The sequence below is a fragment of the Echeneis naucrates genome, chromosome 9, assembly GCF_900963305.1.
Source record: "Echeneis naucrates chromosome 9, fEcheNa1.1, whole genome shotgun sequence".
Classification (NCBI taxonomy): domain Eukaryota; kingdom Metazoa; phylum Chordata; class Actinopteri; order Carangiformes; family Echeneidae; genus Echeneis; species Echeneis naucrates.
Window position 1 is genome coordinate 22,469,774 of NC_042519.1, and position 18,044 is coordinate 22,487,817.

The following is an 18,044-nucleotide window of genomic DNA, read 5'->3' on the forward strand; positions in this document are numbered from 1 at the left end:
CATTAGCTAATTAAGAAAACAGCCAATCAGAAGAGGGGATTCTCAGTCATATCTTCTCATTGGACATCAACACTTTGGTGTAAAATACGGGACCTTTAAAGTCGACGTGTTGGAGCAGGTCAAATGTTTAACGCTTCAGAATCGGATCACTCATTTTTACGCAGTGAACTTTGTCGGGCGTCCTGTTGGCCAACAAGGACGCAGCAACTCATGTAGTGACCACATTCCTGTAAACTTAGTTTGAAAAAAAACAAACAAACAAACATTCAACCAACCCCCCCCCCCCAAAAAAAAACAACCAAACAAGATCCAGATATCGAAAAACAGGATTTTTTTCCTTTACATTCAGAAATCACTCGTCACGGCCGCGGTGATAATCCAGCTGGAGCTCTTTGCAGCGGAAACTCAGCAGATCTCTGGAAAAGGCTGATTTGTCCTTGACTTTATGGATGTTTGGACAGTCTGAGGTGAGCATCGATTTCTCAGTTTCAGTGGAGGAAGGACTAAACGGAGGGATGGATGACAGATGGATGGCGGTGCTGGGTTAATCTCTGAGCGTCTTGGTCTCATGGGCAGTGCTGCTGTTGGAGAAATCGTACAAACTAGGCACGTTGTTTGTAGAAAAAGTATGCAAGGTGCGCTCTGTGGAAACAAATGAACAGCTCAAACGCTCACAGGTGGTGATAGCCGGGGGGGTAAAAGAGGTGGCTGTGCAGGATGGGACGGTGTGTGTGTGGTTTTGTTGTTGGTTGTTCTGCTAAACGAGAAAACTCAAAAGGGAGACATCAAATTAAAAGATGAAAAACCAGAATTCTTGTTATTAAGCATCACCTCAGGGCGGGAAAAGCTTTGAGGTGACCCTTAAATATGCACTGCAGAAATAAAAACCATAAAGACAAGCTGTGTTTGTTTAAACCTAGAACATTTTATCTTTTTCTTCTCAAAAACTTGTAATACTGAAGCGTACAAAGTACCAGTTGAAAGACTGCATGTTGGAGAGAGAAAATGCCCATAGTTCAAAAACAAAGTTGGACAGAGATGAATCGTCAGGTGGAGGTGGTGTTCACATATGAAACCTTAGTGCACTGGGCAAAGAAAAAAAAAAAAAAAAAAAAGTACACCACATACATCTTTGACTTGTGAGAAAAAACACACCCCTTTATCTGGAGAATGGTACATTCCCCTCACAGACTGCAAAGATGCCCCGTCATCGAGGACAGTTTCAGTCACGAACAGCTGTTGTACAAAGGAAAAAACAAACCAAAAAAAAAAAAATAAAAAATCAGAAAACCCTGTGAGGTGAGTTTCAGGAGTGAAGTATAGGCCTCAAAATGCTCACAAAAGATCCAACGCCTCCAATAAAAACAAAAACAAAAACAAAAAATTAAATGAAATAAATAAATGGTGTCCAAACGTGCAACTAAAGCGAAGTCGACGCGGCGGTCAAGCTGACCCGAAGGCGGCTTTAAAGCTGAGGTTACTGGGCGCCATGTTGTGCTGACACACACACAAAAAAAAAAAAAAGATTATGGCTTAAAAAAAAGAAGAAAAAAAAATAGTTTCAAATACTGAACACAGCAAACGTTTTTGACTAATTTCACTAATTCAATCTGAAAAAGGTCAGAGTTCACTCGGGTTCACTGGACACTGCGACTCTTTTCGAGGCCCCGCCCCTTCCTCCTGCAAAGGTAGTGTTGAGTATCAAACCTGTTTTAGCCACTTCTTTAAATCTAATTCTCTCTGTTGCCAATTTTTGACCTTTTCATTTCTCATTTTAAACAAAGCAGATTTACGGACAGCTTTTGATTACGACAACCCGAAAAGTCTGGAGTCTCGTTAAACATTTCAGAGGTTCAGCCCCTTTTTTGAGGGAGGAAGGCGGTTTTGTCAAAGATAAAAATCTTTTGAAAACTTCCTCTTCACTCTTGATACCCAGTCCGACTGCTGCGTCCATTCATTCTGTGGATCCCACTCTGATGAACAGACGTCCCTAAAAAAGCCTTACAACAACCTTTGAAACCTGTTTTGCGCTTTCTGACGACTAAAATCACACAAATCTGACTTTCCCCAAATTCTGGGAACGGAGCAAAAGTGCAGCAGTAGTTTTTTTTGTTGTTGTTGTTTTTTTTGTTTTTTTTTGGTTAGTTTTTTTAAATAATAAAAAAAATGCACAAAAATGTGGGACTTCTACCACAACGGCAACAATAACATATATGTATGTGAGTACATACGTTACCTGTGCTTAAAGAGGATTTTTAGAACAATAGCTTCCTGTTTGGTTTTGCTCGTACAATGCAACTGAGAGTCTTTAGTTTGAGAGGTACTGCTGGATGCATAGTATAGCCCTGAGTTCAAACTTACATAAAGGGCTATTAGTTCTAATCTGACACAAATATACAAACTTTAGAATCCACAGGAATCTGACGTTAAGCGGCTCCAACCAATTAGTTAATACATTCGGCTCCTGGTCGTGAATCATTAGCAGATTCTACTCAGGAAGATGTTTTTTAAATATATATATATATATATATATATATATATATATCTGGCACCAATAAATAAATATCATTTCATTACCGGCAGAGCATAAGCCATTCATTCAGGGGAGAGTCTTTGGCCAGCAGTCGCTCTTAAAAGGACACTCTTAAAACCGCAGAAGTTCAAATGCATAACATCAAAAAAAAAAATTAAATAAAAATAAAAAAATAAAACAAAAGTGAAGTGCATTCTTGTTCAATGTCAGGATTGTTTTACAAATTCTTTTTTTTTCGAGGAAAGTCAAAGGTTTTGGGGGAAGTTTGGTATCTATCGTTTATCTATTTAAGGGCTTGTTGGGTTTTTGTTTTTTACTTCAAAGTGCTGCAGAAGAATCGCCTCGAAAACTGGAAATGAGCTTGAACCAATTGAGATGTTTAGCAATGGTCAAAGAGGAAGGACCCGTATCATAGAAAAAGTGAATGCAGCAGCTCTGTTAACATCCACGTCAGACTGTGAGGCGGCTTTCAGATTGAGATTCCCTGCCTGGTAAAGAGGGAAGAGTCGGGCGGCATCCTCTTTACTGTTGTTGTTAAATTAAACCAGGCAACGTGGAAATGTGATCTAGGAAATGTTGGAGTTTCTGGGCTCATCCTACATTTTCCCAATAGAGCTGGTGTCAATTTGAAAGCCCCCCTCAAACAGTGCATCATCAATATTACCAGTGCTGTAAAATGACCAAAGACTCATAAGACATGAGATGATTTTATACTCTAGTTCCCAGAAGAAAACACAAACTCCACATTACTTTTAAAATACCTCGTCAGAACGTCTACCTTAAAAATAAAAAAAAAAAATAAAACAAAATAAGATGCAGGTGTTTTTCTCATACATCAATGAATGAAGTGTTTCGGTGGCTGATTGAAATTGTGCGCTGACGTAAACAAACCTTTCACGTTCCTTCTGCAACATTCATGGCTTTGACTGAGCCGTTTGTAGTGTCACTGGTTTCGTTAAAATACCTGTCAGGTTTAAGTGTGGGAGAAATATCAGCTTCCAGTTGTGACACAGCGTACATGTTGTGGTGCAGCATTTATATTATGTTGTGTTTTTACTCAAAAAAATTTTTTTATAAATAAATAAAAATAAAAATAAAATAAAACAAAATAAAAATTGTATATATATATATATATATATATATATATATATATATATATATATACACACACAAAAAAAAAGAAAGAAAGAAAGAAAAAAAAATAAATAAAGAAAATTTCACAGCTATGTGAAATGAGAAAAGAAACCTGGATGACACGGAGCTGCTCAGCTGATGTTTGTGTTGTAGATTTAACGGCCACGATCGTTTCTAAGGCAAAACAAACTGTCGACACTGGGTGGGGGGGTAACATCATAGCAGCTTCATCCCAAGCCCAACATTTGGTATCGAGGGGGGAGAAAGAAGAAAATGTAATAAACATTTACAGTGTGCAAAAAAAACAAAAAAACAACAACACAAAAAAGGAGCAACAAACTGGGCGAATACTTCACTCCTTTAGGTAGGTGTGTCTTAGGGTGGCGGGGTTGGATGGTGTCTGAGTTTGAACATGATCGGTAAACTGTACAGGGTCCTGTATAAAGCTGGAAGGGAGCTGGGGGGGGGGGGGGGGGGGGGTAGGCGGACAGTTTAAAAGATGGGGAAAGGTAGGAAGGTGCAGAGAGGGGAGGGGGGAGGGGGGCGGGCTGGGTTTCTTTCAGGCTGCACTACCTGTTGACCGGCAGGTGCAGCCCGTTTAGGGGGTTGAGCGGATGGGGCAGGGGGGGGTGCAGCTCCAGCTGGGCCAGCAGGGAGAAGTGGTCCGAGGGGATGTGGGGGTGGGGGCAGCCGGTGATGTTGTTGTCGACGAGCCACTGGCTGTCCAGCGGTCCCAGCAGGCCCAGGACGCTCATGTGGGTCTTGGAGAAAAAGATGTAGTCGATCACGCCCTGCAGACACAAGAAGACACCTTTTCAAAACACAGCTCGTCCTTTTTGTCCGTAACGTAACTGATCAGTCACTTCTATGTAAAAACAACGACAAATTCTTATTGACAATCGCAGCCTGAGAAGTGTGAGCAAACTTCTTCAGAGTTTTTTCTCAGGGACAAATAAAAGCCTCAGGTCTTTATTACTTCTCGGCCATTTCTTATGCCTTTATTTTGAAAGACAGATGAGGTGAGCCACTTGCCCCCCTCTCTCTGTTTCCAATGATTATTTAGAATCAATAAAACATTTCCTTTTACATTCATGAATGAATCTCGAGTGAAAATACTCCATTGGACAAATAATGAAGGACACTTCTTTTTTGTCTATGTGATGAATTAGTTTTCCGAAGCTAGACATTGAAAAATGTTCCTTTTGGGATGTTTTTTGCTATTTCTCTGATAAGAAAACTCAAAGTAAAGAGGCATTTTCTTCCTTTTTTTTCCGACCAGATAGATGAAAGCTTAATATTTCGTTTACATGAGGGAAAAAGAAATTCTGTCACACGGATGCTCATCCTCTTGTTGACAACATCCGTTTGGTCTGGTTTGGGATGGCGGATGTTTACACACTGATGTGTTGTTGACTCATTTCAAATCTGAGTATTATTTATTCACCCACCAAGTGGATTTGCTCAGACTGCGTCAAACGCCTCCAAAGGTTCAGTGGTTAGAAGTCACAAACGCACCTTGAGGTTCCGTTTGGTGCTGGTTGTAGGTTTGTGCTCATTGCTGCTGACTTAATAACACGAAGCAGGAAGTGAATCTATGTGCCAATTGCCTGAATGACTCATCAGAAACCAGAACACTAAGTATTGACTGTAAGGGATACCTCCAACGCTGCACTGATACAGGGTTTCCATCCTCATTGGGATCACCCACAGAACACATATTGATGCTCATCAAAAACGTCCCACGTATGTGAACCTGCATTATTGTTCAGTCTGTATCACAGAAGCTAGATTCACACTCTCAAACATCCCACTGTTGCCCTGGTGACCTACTCCGTACTTGAGTCAACCTTTTCACGAAGATTACCCAAGAACTTAAAGCCAAAGATTTTTTTTCTAATGTGAGATATTGCGAAATGTGTGGCAGTGTGTTTGTGGTCTTTTTGTAACCCTGGCTACACTTACATCATCAAAACCCGAGCACAATAGTTATGATCAGGAGAAATCTCAGACAGCAAACTGACATTTGCCTGTGTTTCACCGCCAAAGCTTGGGCCGTGTTCTGCACATTTTGACTGTTGTCCTCTGATATTGCCAGCATTGGTCCGGAAATCATGCTGGAAAGTGGCCAAATATGTTATATGGCACCAACAGAGGAAACGCAGATGTACCTCGCAAATGTGGGATTGGTCTGTTTTGACTTCAACGTTTTGACGTCACATATCAGCTTGAAGAACCTTACCAGTTCCTACAAAACACATTTTATTATCACTAAACACTCTGGATTCCCTCAACACATTCAAATTTGGTTTGCTTTGGTTTCCATTCACTTATGTGTAAGCTGAAAGTCCCTGATTTTTGAGACACGCTTGAGTAGCCGAACTTCATTTACATTTACAGACTTTCGTACTTAGCAGAAATGAATGAAAAAAAAAAAAAAAAAAAGCAGCAGCCAGGTCACAGCATGAAGACATCCAAGAACATGGGATGGGAAAATCATCAGGAAATCAGATCAACATGCGGAGCAGGCACTGACCTTGAAGTCATATGTGTAGTTGGTGTAAGGCATCAGATTGCTGTCGTAGGCGCTCTTCAGCTGGAAGCTGTGTGTGATGCTTCCGTCTGAGTTGCCGTTCTTGCCGTTGCAGCTGAAGTTGGTCAGACATTCGTTGTAGCGTAGCTCCTTAAAGTCCTTGTGGTTCTCGGCCACTCCTCCGTTACTCAGGTATTCCACCACACCTGGATGATGCAAAAGGTACAAGCCGTACTGTTAAGGAGCGCCACATTAATCCAGAACCTCCTTCTTATTTTGAGGCGGCCCTACCGGAGTCGGGCAGCGAGTTGAGGTCAGCGCACAGGACGATGGGGATGGAGGCTGGGTCGGAGGTCGGCGAGCCTGTCGCCACTGAGCCTGAAGCCCTCTCGGTGATGCTCTTCAGCTCTGACAGGAACATCATGGTTTGGATCAACTTAACGTCCGAGTACTCAGGGTCCCAGTGCATGTGGGCGTTGGCCACCAGGATCAGCTGCCTGTCCTGGGGCGGCTTCATGCCTGTAAGCAGGGGAGACAAGCAGCCAACGATGGAGGGATTAAATCAGTGCAGCTGCATAAAATGTTGACATGAAAAGAAAAAAAAGAAAAAACCCAAAACAAAACAAACAACAAACAAATGTTTTAAAATGAAACGCTTGTTGGTCTTTGGTTGTACAAGTACAGTACAACACTGTAAAACACTGTAAAACAAAAACACTAAAAACAGGAATATAGGGATTTACAGCAAGTCAATGAAAAGGGGATCAAACCGCAATCAAGAAGTTTTGCATTACATGTTTGAAAGACACATATGAAGCATTCAGAAAATATTTCACAACCAATAAAATCACTGCGCACCAAAGACACCAAGCCCAGAAACCACTTTTGTCTCCAAAGGTGTCACACTGACACTTTGTGGTGAGAGGAAGACATCACTGCTCAGAAACTTTGCTGAACTTCTGCTTTTTTTTGTTTTTTGTTTTGTTTTGTTTTTTGGTGATGTATAGTTGTTTTAACTGTTGATGGCTCAGTTCTTTGTGTATTGTACAATTTTCCTTCTCCCTAAATTTACTGCATTTCTGCCATGCTTTTGTTTGCTGTGATGATGCTGTAGGCTTTACCTTGTTGTCAAAGTACTGCAATTTCTGACACATGAATGAAATAATTTTTCATTATCATTGTCATGATTATTAGTGTTGAGAAAATTTGATTCTTGGATTGTTTAGTGAACAAGCAGCAGACACAATGAAAAGCTCCTTTCAGTCATTTTAACATGATACATTTTAAACACTAAATGAAGAGCAATAACTAACAGAAGACGGCTCACAGAGCAGCTTACCACCAGAGAACGTGTCCTTGTTAACCTCGAGCAGAACGGCCACCCCAATGTTGTCTTTGGTCATCACTCTGTTCAGCATGACCTCCGAGCCCTCGGAGTTGGCCATCGCCACTTGGTTGAACTCCACAGTGTGTTTCTGGACCAATGTGAACCTGCAGGCAGAATCCCGGAGGAGCATTAATAACCACAGAGGCATCAGCTTTAGAGCAAAAAAAGTTCCTCTGGTCAATAAATAAACTGTAGGCACCACATGAGGCCACAATGTGGTCTGGGACCTTTTAATATCAGCTTCTATAAATATCACTCAGCTCAAGTGGGAAACATTCTTGGATGACCAAAGAAACACTTGCCAACCTCCAATGAGCACATTCTGTAAAGTTTAGAAAAGGTAGTCAGCTCACTTCTCGGCCTTGAAGAACACAGCGCAGCCGTCCACGTGCTTCCTCTCCTGTTCAGAAACCAGTTTGGCACGAGACTTTGGACAGAAGTAGCCGTCATAGCCGCGCTCCTTTAGTGTTTCCAGAAATAAGGTGTAGTACTGCTCCGTCTCCACCTCCTGTGGACATGCAAAAAGTTACGACTGTCAATGAAATTGCAGAAGGTGTCAGTAGTTAGTATTAACATTTCCATATATCACCTAAAGCCTTATGAGTGGAGATCTGATGTGGCTGCAGACTCTGCACCTTGTTTACACTTTAACTTTTTACAAAAGACATTGCCAGACCAAAAAGAATAAATTGATAAGATGTAATATATATAAGATTTGAGAAACAACCAATATGATTTGTGGAAAATTATATGCAGCATTCAGGTAAAATAAAATAAAAGGAATGAACTTACTTTTGACCTGACTGTGTGGAAACGTTATCTGTTTAAAGCGCCGCAATTAACTGCTCTGCTCCTTTGCTTACTTTCTACTTATATTTATAATATCACTGAACAAGGATTGTTCAACAAATACTACTTGACCTTTCCTGTTCTTAATGCCAACTCGTCTCGTTCTTTTTCTCTGGAAGAGGAAATCAGTTCAAAGTCAAACATGTCCCAAGAGTGCCTCCTACTTTACCTGCAGGCTGATGATGTCGGCGTCACAGTTGGTGATTTCCTCCATGATGCCTTTTTTCCGGTACTCCCAGTTGAGCGCCCAGGACGGACAGTAGCCGTAGAGCTGTCGTGTAGCGTACTTGTCGCACAGCACGTTGTAGCACATCACTGTGAACACGGCTGTAGGAGAAAATGGACATGAAGACGACGTGCGAACACCTGAGCTAACTGCCGTTGGTCTGCTGTCTGTCAGTCTCTTGGTTTCACAACAAGGGGTGTTTCATGTATCAAATGCCTTTCACTACCCTTCCAAAACTCCATGGCCAACTTAAATATCTCACATCCTCTTACATCTGTCCGCCGGTTGGCTTGTATTTTGTTTTTTTTTTTAAGTTGTGGTGCTCTGATCAGTATCATCATAACACTTTCTTCTGTTTGGAAGAGCAGCTCCTGATGTAATGTGCATTGTTGATGCTGCATATTAAATCTGCTCAATGATGATTCGGACTTGTGGTGCATCAGGTGGTGTTCATGTCTGTACTGTCAAATAGAGGACCTCAGTATTTCTTTCACCAGTAGTTATAACTGCTTTAAGTTAAATTAAATACAAAAAGCATCCTCATCCTAGATGGGAAATTTATATTTTCTTTACAAAAGCAGGAGGTTGAAAATGTAACTTTGCTCCCATACCTGAGGGGATCATTTGGTCTCGCTCTTTCAGAGTGATCCAAGGTCTTTGGGGCAGCTGCTCTGGGTGCACTGGAAACAGGGCAGGGCAGCAGAAAAACAGGGGTTAGTGCTCATCTGGCCATGGCAAACACAATGGAAAACTGGCCATGCTCTACCTGTGGTGCTCAGGTTTACAACAAACATCAAGTTAAATATGCATGAGCTCCCATAAACAGTTGTGTGGTAAAGCAGCTGAGCCATTCACCTGCTAGATTGTCGAGCATGTAGTTCAAAAGCTTTCTGGTTCCATCTGGCTCCTGGTACAGATTGAGGATGTCCTGGGACAAAGGGTTTCCTGTAAAACAACCAATAAAAACCTTCAAATGATAAAAAAGAATAAAAGCATAACACAAACACAAAATCAATTAAAAGCTGTTTTATAGAGAGAAAAAAAATTTATATGTGTATAAATATATATATATATGTTTTTAAAGGTCCCACACAGCATAAACGTTGACCTCCATGTGCGCTCTGATTATAAATTAGGTCAATATAGTGCAAGTATCAAAGTAATCAGTCCAGAAACGCTCACAACCTTTTATTTTTGCAAACTGAACCTTAAAACCAACTGTTATGACTTCCTTAACTTTGTGACGTCCCATCAAAGCAGTCACCGCCCTCAGCCATACACAAAGCCATCCAAACTCGCAGAGAGGTTCTGATAATCTCTTTTGATATTTTGTTTTCTGAGTAATTGAATAAAAATAAAGCAGATTCCAGGTAAAAGCTCTGTGAAACTACAGACATGGACATCCACCTTTGTACAATATGGGACCTTTAAAATTCAGGTTTGCACACCAAAACTGTATTTCAGATTTCTTGCGTGATGCTAACACTGAAAACCTTTGGAGGCAAAATTCTGGCTCACTGTGCCCGGTGAGTTTTGGTGTAGACTTAAGGAGGACAGTGGTGGTTAAATACTGTCAGAATATAATTTTGAATATACTCAAAGTAAGGCAATGATTACACTCACCTTTTAGCCCCAGGGTTTGTAACTGGAAAAGCCTCCCAAGTTCATAAGGCAGAACTCGCAAAAGATTGTTGTTTAAAAGCAATTCCCTGCAACACACAGTACACAATAGTTAAGGATTTATGTCTCTGTCTTTTCTTTCAGAAACTCACCCTCCTCCCGACCAACAATGTGGTAATTCCTTGTTGTTGGTGTATTTTTGCTGGTGTCAAAACATCTTCTGCAATGTTCTGCTTTGTTGTCACTTCGATTTAGTCCTCCAGTCAAAATGTGCCTTTACTTGTCAAACTAGTGTTTGTGAGTCTGTCAGTAAGGAGGTGAGATGCTTTTCTGAGCCCAGCAGGGAAAACTACTCGCGCCCACACATTTTACAATCTTTCTTTTTTTGTCTTTGAGTGTTTGATCACTGTGTGTGAATCGCCATGCTTTTTGATCTCTTTCTCTTCTGGGCTTTGGGATTCTTTTGTCACACAATCCTTTGAATGAATAATTTATTTTTCCAAGACAAAATATACAATGTTGACTTGAAAAGAAAGCTTTGTACAAATGAAGTCATTAGCAAAATTGAATGCTTTGTATAAACTTCAATCAGGTGGACAAATGCCAGACAGAAATGCCAATATGAAGCCAGGTGTGTTTACTTCCATTTCAAATAAAGAATTATTCAGACACAGAAGAAACACTCCTCATCCATCAGCAATTAATCATCAGTTTTAGGAGTTATAAAGCATTCATGCTGCAGTCAATATTTCCAGTTTGATGTGCATCTTTATCCTAACAGCCATCACCAACCACGTGCTTGAGACAAAAGTTCATATGAAAAATGACCCTTTTGCCTGATATGCTCTGTTCACATATTGCATTGAAGTCTATGTGTACTTCTATAAACGGTCTATGGCTCCACTACATCATAGAAAAAAACATATTTTAAATACAGTTTCTTGTCTGTGTTACAACAATGCTGATTCCTCCAGCTCATTCTGTCCTTTAATAGAACCTTTGTGTGTGCAACATGGAAAAATCCAATGTCCTTGCCGCTGTGAAAAGTGATTTATTCAAACAAGGCCGCAGCAGTTAGACTTAATCAAATCAAGTGTAAAACCTTCAGAGCCTTTTTAGTTGCATGTTCCCCTTTTTGTGTTTTGCAAGGCAGTGTTTGTGTTCTCTTTGCATAAAATGAGTCAGAGCAAAGCTTTGTGAGGGGGGAAAAACGGTGGACTTGGTCACAATCAGAGTTTCCTGAGGGAACTCTTGCACTATCTCACAAAGAAGCAGTTAATACTTGATAGGTCACGGTGAGTAATGTTTCCTATTAATGAGCAGAACTGCTCTGCCATAATGTTGGCTGTTTAGGATTTAAACATTAATATCAGTCAGTTATGACGATGAGCCCAATTTATCTGGTATTCACGATCATCTTTAAGCCTGATTGCAGGAGCTGAATTAAGTAAAACGCTAAGTTCATTTTTCTTGCTGTATTTAAGAAGTCTGAATAGAGACCCAGGTTTCATGCAGGAAGCCGGGCGCTCCCAGTTTTCACTGTCACTCTCTGCCAAAAGGGACCAGCCATTATGAGATCTCTGACCAACCTGAGAGAGACCATGTTGCCCAGTTCGGCGGGCAGGCTGCGGAGCTTGTTGGATGACAGGTTCAGGTAGACCAGGTTGGGCAGCTTGGCAATGTCTGGTGGGATGCGGGTCAGGTTGTTATCGTTGATGTGCAATGCTGTCAGATGAGTGAGCGTCCACAGCGAGCTGCTCAGACTCCTCACCCGCCCTGAGTCCAAAGACACACAAACACACAGAATTTTCATCACATCACTTCCAGGTCTTTGTTGTAACTGTTGTTACTTTAAACAGCTTCCATTCTAACTGATGTGAGTATTTCTCATTTTTGATTTGGAGCAGATGCGCGTTTCCTTTCAAAACATTTTAAATGTTCTTTTTGTTACCCTTCTGTGCCAAAACAGAATAGATGAATTTTTTTTTCTTTTCAGCCACTAAGTCATTCTTTTGAGGGTGAAAACCACATGAAATGGCTTTTAATGTCATCGTGTGACAATAAAACCTACAATGAGAAGCAGAGTAGTTCAATTAAACAGAGGAAGTAGAGACGTTTGGGAACTATTGATGCATTTTAATACAAACATCAAAATGTTTCATTTTCAGCTTTAATCAGAAAGAAATCTCCCTTATATCAACAGAGAATGACTTTGACTTGTTATTTGACATCAGGAAACTACAACAGAAACCTGATGTTAATGATTGACTCTCAATCTTCCTCAAACAGTTCAATGATTAACATTTCTTCCAGTTTCAAACTGCTTCATTTATGAACTTTCGGCACCCTGCGAATCTGTCTGAAGCTGTTGACTAACGTCTGAGGTTCTGGGGGGTCAAGAGAGCTTCATTTATTTGGTTCACAAATAGATTCATTTTGCCTGGAGATTTTTAATCAACACCATGTAGAAAGGAAGAAAATCTTTTTATTTTCCCCAAGTCAGGCTGCAAGTTATTTTCATTATTGATTCATCTGCTGCTCAGCTGGGCTGTGCACCGCAAGACATTAGAAAATACAGATCAGCCTCGGTTTGCATGCTCATGTATGAAACATTCACTTCAGGGAAGGTGAGATAACAAAAAACATCAAGGAGCATCAAGGAGTTTCTCAGTGGGATAAGGGACCAAGAAGGACGCAGAGTGTTCTGCTTCGCCTAAGTGACTGACCACTGGGAGGACTGGAGTCAGCACAGGAGACCAGTACCAGGTCTAGTTTCTAGTTTTCTAGACTACCATGTGATGCAATAGATGCAGACGCAGAGGGACTGACCAGATATCTCCAGCTCAGCCCAATGAGACTTCTTCCCACTGGCCGCCTCCTCGGCTGACATGATGGTGTAACATCTGCGGGGATCTGGGGGATCATATTTTTCCTTTGGCATACCTGTTAATCTGAAAGAGAAAAAAGAAAGCAGACCCATCAAGAGAGATTTTAGTTACTTTTAAAAACCACGATGACTCATTGTGCAAATATTTTCTGGTCTGCTTATAATGTTGTTTTTTGCTCTTTAATATGATAAATATTACAACAAAATTTTGGAAACTGACAAACTGAGGCTGCATTTAAAACTATGCTTTATAACTGGTTCATTTAACAATTGTCTTCTAAATTATTATACAGTCTATAAATGTCCAAATCCCAAAAATGATCAGTTTACAATGATGTCCCCAAGAACACTTGATCTACGCTGCCGATGAATTTTTCCTCTTCTAATTTTCAAAGTCAAAGTCAAAGGCAGCCTTATTGTCAATTTCTTCACATGTGCCAGACATACAAAGCAATCTAAATTGCATTTCTCACTATCTCACGGTGAAGACAAGACAAGACATGTAGACGGTAAAGGGCACAGGTACAACAACAAAAAGAGACAAACATAAACTGCTAAAAACGTGACAATATTTTGGTGCGTCTAAAATGAGGAACCGCAGGAGAAGTTATGAAAGTGTGTGAATGTCCCCAAACTGTCTAATCAGCACAACTAAGAAAAGATAAGAAATATACACTGTGGTGACTAGCACGTGTACTTCCCTACTGCTTCACATCCAACCACCATTCAGATATTTTAATATCAGTCTGACCAAATAAATTACTGGAGTCAGCGACCTCAGCAGCCGCAGGCAGCCTTTCCTGGCAAGCAGCTGTGACATGAAGGTGATTTCCCACCAAGTTACAGCACAAAGCCACAACCGAACCCCCCAAGAGTGACAGAGGAAGCACTCAGGGGACAATTCACATGTGCTGGAGTGAACACTGGCATCCATATAAAGCCAGCAATGCAACACATCCTGATCCTCTGATCATTGATAAGACAGCGATCGGCATGTGATTGAAGGAATTTGCTCTGATCATTCAGCTGGGAGAGAATCAAATCAGTGTTGGGTGAAAAAGAAAAATCAACTTTCCATCTCCAAACTGCAGCAGCTCATTTGGTTTATTGTATGTCCACTTTTTATATCTGAGCAGCTGGATTATTTATGGACCAGTTCTCTGACACCAGTCTCAAATCACTGTGACAATAAGAAGTCAGCACATTACAGTGTTCAGTGTGTCCCGTACGATCTCACCCCGAAAGTGTTTCATGCAAATCAGGGTTTGAAATGTCTTGCTAAATTGCTGCTGTGCTGAGATGCCTCCAGCACAACAGGAAAAGGGTGAATACCTCTGGAACTGCTGATGCCCCAATTCCTTAATGCCAACTTTTCTTTTCTCTGTTAAATTAAACTTTCAAACATCTGAAATTTTCCAAACACCAGTTTGATTGGTCTCAAAGTGAGGCTCTTGAACACATTTGCCAAATTGTGATGTGGTATGTCATTACAGGAGACATCTTATTGAAAGTGTAATGTTGATTTTTAGCTCCATTTCCCAGGTCAAACAGAAGAGCTTCCACCTGAATGGTGTAGGAGTTGAACTCCTAGACAAGCAAGAGCATGAAGACAAATCAAGACCAAGAAGAGCATCCCTGTTTTGGTCTTCAAGACAACTTTAACCACTTTTCAGCCCAAAATTGAATCTAATTTGGGCTCCACAGGCCTGCACTTAAGTAAGGGACATGCTGTCTCTTTATGACGCCTCTGAGGAGAGAGGCAAAACTAATTGAAATGTAATTTAAATCTCAATGTGGCCAAGTGCAGCATTCAAATCGCAGGAGCTGCATGAAAAAAAAAAAAAAAAAAAAAAAGAAAGCAGGAATTTTTGTGTTCCTGCTATTTTTGCTATTAAGACACCTCTGCCTGTACCTCATATTCTCCACACTTAAGACCCAACACATATTACATCAACTTTTTTTTTGCAACATGATTTTTATGAGGCAGTTTATGGCAGAATAACAGAAGACACTTTCCTGTTATTAACGCAGTTAATCACATAATCACAAGAATCACATTGGAACCAAGAGAAGCTTCACCAAAGTAGGTATGCATGATTAATTTATCTGAACATTGTAATATGTTATATGTATAGTATTTATCACAATATGAGACATCAGTCCCACTTAAGGTTGCAAACATCTTGTTTTTTTTATGTCTTAAACTGCTGATTATTTTCTACATCACAAAAATGTCATCAAAATAATACAATCTGTTAATATAATATCATTCAGTATATTATTACTTATGGAAAAGCCAAGCATCATATTTATACAGTTAAGGATCTAGAATCAGGGAGCAGGACAGCTTTGCCTGATATCTGAACAAAACTATTACTGAAATAGCAATTAAGATGTCAGTTCATTTTCTGTTAATCGACGAATCCACTAACATTCTTAAATGTGTTACTATAGTGTAAGTGATGATGTGCTGAATAAAATCAGAAATCAAGGCCCTGGTCAACGCAACCTGCAGCAGGAGCTACTGCAGCTTATTTAAACTTTCAACAGAGGCATTTAAGATAAATGCCTAAGGTATGATGTTGCATGACTTTGTTATGAACCACTACTTCCTGAACTGAAAGAAACAAACAAAATGGAGCGAAAACACAACGAAAAAATAATGCATTGTACTCCCATTACAGCTACATGATACTTAAGCATTCAAAACACTTCAGAGGGGTGTATGAAAAAGTTGTTTGCGCAATAAAAACAACTACGTTTATGAAGCACGGCACATTTTCTTAACATTATTTAAGCGGATTTGAATCTTTTCTGACCTCCACTATAAAATCAACTTGCAGTTCTGCATGCTTTCTTAATTAAAATTTGTAAATCAAAGAGTTAAACTAGCTCCAACAGTAATGCGCTGATTACACAAAGAGTTAATAATTCAATGCATTACACCAGTCAGGAGTGGAGTTAGTACTTTTACTTTCAATAACAGTATTTCTTCTCTTTTCTATTATTTTTAGCTCGAGTAAAAGGACCTGGGTTGTGTTCTCACCGCTGGAGGTTGGCTGGAGGGTGAATAAGTTTGGAGACGACTTACATAACCTGTTTACACACTATTGGGTCACAAGTGAGAGGCAACAGCGGCTGCAGGCAGATAGATATACGGCCCATATCACAATCATCTGAGGACAGACACCAAACTGACTTTCTATTTCATGTCTGAGGTGATATGAACCTGCAGGTCCCTCCGCTGTCAGCTGAGCAGTTCTTGTTGTTATTTTATATTTATTTTTTTCGTTGGTGGAAAAAATGAAGTGGTGGGAACGGCATGGACAGCTGGGAAGGTTTGGTTGGTGTGGTTTGGAGGAGGGGGGGAGGGTTGTGGGGGGGGGGTCCAAACATAGCTTTAATGTCAGGAGTGACACTGCTGGGCCCCCGTTCAGAAGTTCGGCCCACCGCCGGCCAGCAGCTGTCACACCTGCCAACGAGGTAAACACCGCCCTGCCCAACTCCACCTCCAACTGCCCCCCACCTCTAATCCACCTATTCACGGATTGAATATTACTAAAATAGCGTCAAACCGGTTAACGGTCCGGCGAGCTCGAAGCCCGGCGCTGGATTTGTTTGGCTAACGGCTACAGGGCGCACGCTGCCCGGACTCAGCGAGGCGGACTGTACGGGGAGGGGTGGAGGAGGAGGAGGAGGAGGGTGGTGGTGGTGGTGTCGGGAGGGGGGGGGCAGGGGGAGGGGGGCGAGACAAGTTGTTGGGAAATAATTAACCCGAGACAGTTCGGGTAAAGTGTCCGCCGTGTAAGAAGAAAGTGGTAAAAATGGACGTTACCTTCATTCGGGGGCGGTTGGAGACGGTTTATGGAGGGAACCGGTGGAGACATGCAGGCGCGGCTGTTGAACCCGCTCAGACCGTGAACGCCTCGGACACAGGCGGAAGAACAACAAACGTCACTTCCGCTCGTGTCCGCCCGCACACACGTGAGCCCCGCCCCGACTTTATTTCCCACCGATTTCTCACAAAATCCCGTTTTTTTTTTCTTTTTATTCTAAAATAAAAAGAAAAAAAATTTAAAGGAAGAAAATGTACTATTTTATATTTGTGATAAATATTACCAAACTGCATATTTATCCCATAAGTTCTTTAAAATACCTGGAATTCCGCAAAAAAAAAACAAAAAAAAAACCGAATAATTTATTCTACTATGAATTGAAATATGTCTAATATGTCCAGATGTGCAAATCTGAACGCAATTAGATTCAAGATGTTTATTTAGAGATAAAAATTTAGAGATAAGTGGGACAGAGGGGGGTGTTTTTTTTTTGTTTTGTTTTTTTTTTTACAAACGTTCCCATGAGAATAGGAATAAAATAAAATTAAAATATAAAAAGAAAATAAATAAATATATATAAGATACAATATAATAAAATAAAACAGAGAGACTATGTAACAACATACAACAGTATAATATAACAATAGAGTATATATAACATTATAATATATGTAACAGACTAACAACAGACTATAACGTCACTGAGTCAAAAATATTTCCCATGACAAATTCAAATCAGTATAAAAAACTTCAAAAATGCAGAATTTAGGTTGATCATATTTATTGGTCATTTAAAAATAACCATAACAGCAAACACTTTTGGGGGATACATTTAAATCACCTAGGGGGCCCACACGAGGAATTGTATAATGATATTGTGCTAAAACAGCTGGTTAATATCCACACAGCTCCACTTTAGGGGATCTGACTCCGCTGGGCAGTGTGACCGGCCTGAGTGTTCAGCCTTTAAGCAGGTGGCCTTCTGGGTAATGTGTGACGTAGTCAGCACGGTGCCATGTTCTGTTGCGTGTTTGTCCCTCTC

The 18,044-nt window shown here is 40.6% G+C and overlaps 1 protein-coding gene across 2 annotated transcripts; it reads right to left on the minus strand.

Moving 5' to 3' along the window:
- Window positions 1–297: 297 nt before the first annotated feature.
- Window positions 298–17,086, minus strand: cnot6l (CCR4-NOT transcription complex, subunit 6-like). 2 transcript variants are annotated; one of them, XM_029510600.1, is made up of 13 exons: window positions 17,002–17,086; window positions 13,109–13,230; window positions 11,869–12,055; window positions 10,283–10,368; window positions 9,515–9,604; window positions 9,271–9,339; window positions 8,603–8,760; window positions 7,938–8,092; window positions 7,537–7,688; window positions 6,489–6,716; window positions 6,201–6,403; window positions 4,241–4,458; window positions 298–581 (listed from the first exon to the last, which is right to left on the minus strand). In XM_029510600.1, exons 2-13 carry the CDS (start codon window positions 13,218–13,220, stop codon window positions 545–547), a joined length of 1,695 nt encoding a protein of 564 aa, XP_029366460.1. In that variant the 5' UTR covers window positions 13,221–13,230; window positions 17,002–17,086; the 3' UTR covers window positions 298–544. The 2 variants fall into 2 exon arrangements, with proteins under 2 accessions (XP_029366460.1, XP_029366461.1); XM_029510601.1 differs by lacking the exon at window positions 298–581 and having other exon boundaries at window positions 4,186–4,458.
- Between the last annotated feature and the right edge of the window lie 958 nt (window positions 17,087–18,044).

Excerpts from the sequence above, each read along its gene's own strand:
- cnot6l (XM_029510600.1), bottom strand. The coding sequence starts at position 13,220 with ATGCCAAAGGAAAAATATGATCCCCCAGATCCCCGCAGATGTTACACC. Across the intron at positions 9,340-9,514 it reads CATGCTCGACAATCTAGCAG|TGCACCCAGAGCAGCTGCCC; the intron begins GTGAATGGCTCA and ends CCCTGTTTCCAG. Across the intron at positions 8,093-8,602 it reads CCGACATCATCAGCCTGCAG|GAGGTGGAGACGGAGCAGTA; the intron begins GTAAAGTAGGAG and ends GCATGTCCACAG.